Source organism: Pseudomyrmex gracilis, unplaced genomic scaffold (assembly GCF_002006095.1).
Source record: "Pseudomyrmex gracilis isolate BER0280 unplaced genomic scaffold, ASM200609v1 scaffold_2397, whole genome shotgun sequence".
In the NCBI taxonomy this organism is placed as follows: Eukaryota; Metazoa; Arthropoda; class Insecta; order Hymenoptera; family Formicidae; genus Pseudomyrmex; species Pseudomyrmex gracilis.
In genome coordinates this window covers 8,276-13,941 of record NW_018022981.1, presented here as the reverse complement: position 1 = coordinate 13,941, position 5,666 = coordinate 8,276, and the positions used below count along the sequence as shown (strand labels likewise).

The 5,666-nt window shown below is 35.5% G+C and overlaps 2 protein-coding genes across 2 annotated transcripts in view; both read left to right on the top strand.

The window, feature by feature from the left end:
• Positions 1–1,890, top strand: part of LOC109862796 (ankyrin-3-like) — a 4,103-nt gene extending 2,213 nt beyond the window's left edge. Inside the window, exons 6-11 of the mRNA XM_020442939.1 lie at positions 311–508; positions 615–812; positions 925–993; positions 1,233–1,430; positions 1,541–1,617; positions 1,849–1,890. Of these exons, the coding sequence (XP_020298528.1) occupies positions 311–508; positions 615–812; positions 925–993; positions 1,233–1,430; positions 1,541–1,617; positions 1,849–1,890 (782 nt within the window). The remainder of the gene's footprint in view (positions 1–310; positions 509–614; positions 813–924; positions 994–1,232; positions 1,431–1,540; positions 1,618–1,848) is intronic.
• Positions 1,865–3,488, top strand: LOC109862797 (ankyrin repeat, PH and SEC7 domain containing protein secG-like). The gene is made up of 3 exons (XM_020442940.1): positions 1,865–2,046; positions 2,159–2,356; positions 2,464–3,488. The coding sequence occupies exons 1-3, from the start codon at positions 1,902–1,904 to the stop codon at positions 3,168–3,170; spliced, it is 1,050 nt and encodes a 349-aa protein (XP_020298529.1). The 5' UTR covers positions 1,865–1,901; the 3' UTR covers positions 3,171–3,488.
• Positions 3,489–5,666: the final 2,178 nt, after the last annotated feature.

The following is a 5,666-nucleotide window of genomic DNA, read 5'->3' as shown; positions in this document are numbered from 1 at the left end:
TTTCAGGTATTTCACCACTGTGTCTTGCTGTTCAAAAAAGACATGTAGATGGTGTTAAGATGCTCATGGACAGAGGTGCTAACGTTAATGCTAAATTTCGGGATGGCATAAGTCCGCTTCGTGAGGCGATTGAATATGATGAAATAGAAATTGCTGAATTACTTTTAAATCATGGAGCTAACGTTAATGCCAGTGATACGGCAGGTATAACTCTATAATGCACTTGAGAAATAATATATATACATTTTTGAAAATTTTTTAAAACATGGAGTTTATGGTAATTTTACATGTATATCTACATTTACACCAGGTGTTACACCACTATGTCTTGCTGCTAAAAAAGGACATGAACAATTTGTTAAGATGTTTCTTGACAGAGGTGCTAGCGTTAATGCTGAAACTTGGGATGGGACAACTCCGCTTCACGATGCGATTGAAAATAAGAAAATAGAAATTGCTGAATTACTTTTAAATCATGGAGCTAATGTTAATGCCAGTGATAAGATAGGTATAACTCTATAATGCACTTAAAAAATTATATATATAAATTTTTTAACATTTTTTAAAACATGGAGTTTATGTTAATGTTACATATATATCTACATTTACACCAGATGTTACACCACTACGTCTTGCTGCTACAAACGGACATGAACAATTTGTTAAGATGTTTCTTGACAGAGGTGCTAACGTTAATGCTAAAACTTGGAATGGAACAACTCCGCTTCACGATGCGATTCAAAATAAGGAAATGAAAATTGCTGAATTACTTTTAAATCATGGAGCTAACGTTAATGCTAGTGATATGACAGGTATAACTTTATATTGCAGCTGAGAAAAGATATTTAAATATTGATGAACATCTTTTAGAAAACGGAGTTTAATTGGGGAGTTTTAAATTTACATATATCTCTTCCTTTTCAGGTGATACACCACTGTGTCTCACTGTTAAACTTGGACATGTAGATGATGTTAAGATGCTGATGGAAAGAGGTGCTAACGTTAATGCTGAAACTCTGGATAGCACATCTCCGCTTCACTATGCGATTCGATATGAGAAAATGGAAATTGCTGAATTACTTTTAAATCATGGAGCTAACGTTAATGCCAGTGATGAGTCAGGTATACCTTTATATTGTAGCTGAGAAAAGATATTTACAGATTGATGAACATCTTTTACAACATGAAGTTTACTTGGAAAGTTAATTCTACATATATTTCTTTCTTTTCAGGTGATACACCACTGCGTCTTGCTGTTCATAATGGACATGTAGATGATGTTAAGATGCTGTTGGAAAGAGGTGCTAACGTTAATGCTGAAACTCGGGATGGCACAACTCCGCTTCATGATGCGATTAAATTGGAGTATATAAAAATTGCCGAATTATTATTAAATCATGGAGCTAACGTGAATGCTAGTGATGAGTCAGGTATACCTTTATATTGTAGCTGAGAAAAGATATTTACAGAGTAATGAACATCTTTTACAACATGGAGTTTACTTGGAAAGTTAATTCTACATATATCTCTTTCTTTTCAGGTTTTACTCCATTGCGTTACGCTGTTGAATGTGGACATGTAGATGGTGTTAAGATTCTCATGGACAGAGGTGCTAACGTTAATGCTGAAACTCAGGATGGCACAACTCCGCTTCATGATGCGATTAAATTTAAGAATATAAAAATTGCTGAATTACTATTAAATCATGGAGCTAACGTTAATGCTCGTGATGAGTCAGGTATAACTTTATATTGTAGCTGAGAAAAGATATTTACAGATTGATGAACGTCTTTTTGAACATTAAGTTTAATTGGAGAGGTAATTCTGCATACATCTCTTCCTTTTCAGGTATTTCACTACTGTGTCTTGCTGTTCAAAAACGACATGTAAATGGTGTGAAGATGCTCATGGACAAAGGTGCTAACATTAATGCTGAAACTCGGGATGGCACAACTCCGCTTCATCATGCGATTAAATATAAGGAAATGNAAATTGCTGAATTACTATTAAATCATGGAGCTAACGTTAATGCCAGTGATAAGTCAGGTATAACTTTTTATATTGCAGCTGAGAAAAGATATTTACAGATTGATGAACGTCTTTTTGAACATTAAGTTTAATTGGAGAGTTAATTCTACATACATCTCTTCCTTTTCAGGTGTTACACCACTGCGTGTCGCTGTTGAAAATGGACATGTAGATGGTGTGAAGATGCTCATGGACAGAGGTGCTAACGTTAATGCTGAAACTCGGGATGGCACAACTCCGCTTTATGATGCGATTAAATTTGAGTGGATAAAAATTGCTGAATTACTATTAAATCATGGAGCTAACGTTAATACCAGTAATAAGTCAGGTAAAACTTTATATTGCAGCTGGGAAAAGATATTTACATATTGTTGAACATCTTTTAAGACATGGAGTTTTATGTTAATGCGACATTTATCTCTTTTTTTACACCAGGTTTTACACCACTGTGGTTTGCTGTTAAAAGAAGTCGTGTAGAAATTGTTGCGATGTTGTTAGACAGAGGTGCTAACATTAATGTTATATCATATAATGATTTTTATTACTCTTCTAGTCGCCTTTATAATGATTATAATGTCTTTTTTAATCACATTTATTGTGAAGAAATTGTTGAGTGTCTTAAACAGCATATAATTAAGTTAAAAGCTGCAAATTTATTCGTAAGTGAACAATTATTATCAATGAGCAGGAATTATGAAATAAGTGAGTTACAGGATAAATGTGAAAAAGAAGTAGCAATCATGAAGAATGAGAAAATTAGTAATACTAACATATCATTTTACGATATCTTGATAAAAGATACAAATCTAGTAATATACATGAGAAGTGAAAATGTAGTGCAGGCTTTAAGTTCAGACGAGTATAAAACAAAATTTCCAATATACTCTAGCATGATAAAAAATCAGTTCAGAATAGGTATGAAAAAGAAAGAGTTGTTCGAAGAAGGTATTAAAAGTTTCTATTTTTTTTGTAATTTTCCTGATCTACCACTTGATTGTATTGAACAAATATTTAGTTACTTAAGTGATAATGACATAAGAATTTTAATAGATACTTGTAAGTCTGTTAGTGTCAGTATTCTTAATACTGATATTAATGATGTAGAAATTACTTCAAATACATCTAAAGTGCTATGTGTGTAAGTTAAGGAAAAACGAACTATTTTAAACATGAAATAACAGCTATAAAAACTTAAAAATTATTGCTGTATTTTAAATACAGATTACTATCTTATTTTGAAATTAGTTTTTTTTAAGATTTTATTTTATTCTACTTTTTTGAAAGTTGTTTTTTACGTTTACATTCTCTTGGACGTGTTTTTTTATGGTGGATTCAACGAACACTAGACTGTTTTATATCTTCCACTTTTTCAAACTTTGTGTCAGATTTTATAACATTTGTATGACGCAAAATTTATATACATTAATCTGATGATACTTTTTTTATTGAACAGAGTGTAACACGTGTAATTGCTTTTATTAATTTGAAAAATAAAATTAGATTGGAAAGCTTTGAATTAATCTTTGTTTTTATCACAGATATATGTATGTATTTTTCTTCTATATATACAGGGTGTCCCAGAATTGCCGTACAATTTCTCGTAGGCAGGTAGAAGTAAAACTGAGTCGAAAAGTCCTGAACCATTTTTTTCTATTATTTATAATAAAAGAGTAATTATTGAGTAAATCAGGCCAATCAGCGCAGACCTTTAGCCAGGCGCACGTCAGTGAGCGCTCACACACACTAGGCGCGCGGCTCACTGACGTGCGCCTGGCTAAAGGTCTGCGCTGATTGGCGTGATTTACTCAATATTTACTCTTTTATTATAAATAATAAAAAAAAATGATTCAGGACTTTTCGACTTAGTTTTACTCCTTCTACCTGCCTACGAGAGATTGTACGGCAATTCTGGGACACCCTGTATATAAGGACCCGTTATTTCGAAGTTGGATGTGCGAGTTCGTGGAATGAGCGTGAGAGTTGCGAATGGCAAGCGGAATTTACCCATAAAATTAAATAGGTGCGTTCAAACAACTCAACAGTTGCACACCTGTTGAGAGATAATCACTTCTGATTGGATCATACTTCTGGATCCGTCCTAGATTTTGTAGAATAGTCCTATCATAAGTGATGATTTTTCAACCGTTGAGTTTACTGAACGTAACCAATGCCGTGGTAACTGTTAAGCCCCTTGCACAACGGAAAGAATAGCGATAGCGATAGAAATAACACAGTTTTTAACACAGAAATCCAACTCGCGTCGGAAATTTCATCGCTATTGCTTATTCCGATTTTCTGATTTGCATTGATACATGTGTAGTTTTGTATGTTAGATTCCGCTGTTCCTACCTTTATTTTTAAATATAAACTCTTTAAAACTTTTGTTATTTCTATCGCTATCGCTATTCCGTCCATTGTGCAAGAGGCTTTATCTAGCGCCGCCTAGCGGCTTGGGGTCATTAAGGCATAGACTTATATAATAGACGGAACATTCGTGTAAGAGGAGCTGAAGCTTCGGTAAGGCCCGGTTTCACAATTGACGGTTAACTCGAATTAACGGAAGCCCAACTTGCTGAACTCGGCGTAACGCATTTTTTCTTCCTAAACATGAACTGTGATTGGTTAGCGAAGATTTGACAAAGAAGATTGAACGCCTTAAACCGAGCTCAGCAAGTCGAACTTCGGTTAATTCGAGTTAACCGTGAATTGTGAAATCGGATCTAAAAGAGACAAAAATAGTCGTGGAGTAATTTTCTTCTTTTCTAGCAGTGAGTTGATTGGTGGCCGCGGCAGGTTGAGAACACAGACTTCTATCAGAGAGAAGCCTGAGAGCGGCCATGCCATTGTAGTTTCTTACGACGGTTTCAGCCGCTGGTTTTAGCCGTATTTCCACAAAAGTGGAACTCAAAGGCCGTTCTCCATGAAACTCAAGTTGCAGGTCTTGTGGAACTGACCAATCACGTTGGTTGATTGGCTGATTTGACTCTGCAATTGGTCAATTCCACGAGATCTGCTACTTGCGTTAATGTAGAACGGCCTTTGAGTTCCACTTTTGTGGAAATACGGCTAAAACCAGCGGCTGAAACACAGACTTTTATAGTATACTAGACATATATGTAATACTTCTATATTGCTAGTACGGTGCCGACCAGAAGCTCACCGTTACGGTGCAGACAATATAGTAGCCTCTCTTTCCAGCTGCTTTATGCGCATGCGATGAACATTCAAGCACGCTTGCGCATTTCTCTTTCTCGCGTTCTTTCTCTCTCTTTCTAATATTTTGTCTCGCTCGCACTCACTTGGTAGATGCGCCTGCGCATAATGACGCTCGACTATCTATGCCCATATTTGGACTTCGTGCGTCTCTTTTTCTCGGGCCTCGTGCCTCTCATTGCNAAGATACGCGACTAGCAATATAGGAGTATTACATATATGGCCTACCCCCACTACCTAAGTTAGCGATCTAGTGTAGTATAGAGTCCCTGGAAATAAGAGTCTGGCCATTGGTGTCAAACTTTTCATTGGTTCTGAAACAAAATGGCGGAACCAATGGATAACGTTATAGCCACACATTAAATTTGATTTAAATAACAGTATGCCTGTTCATGGTGGTAGCATTTTTTGCTCTTATAATCTTC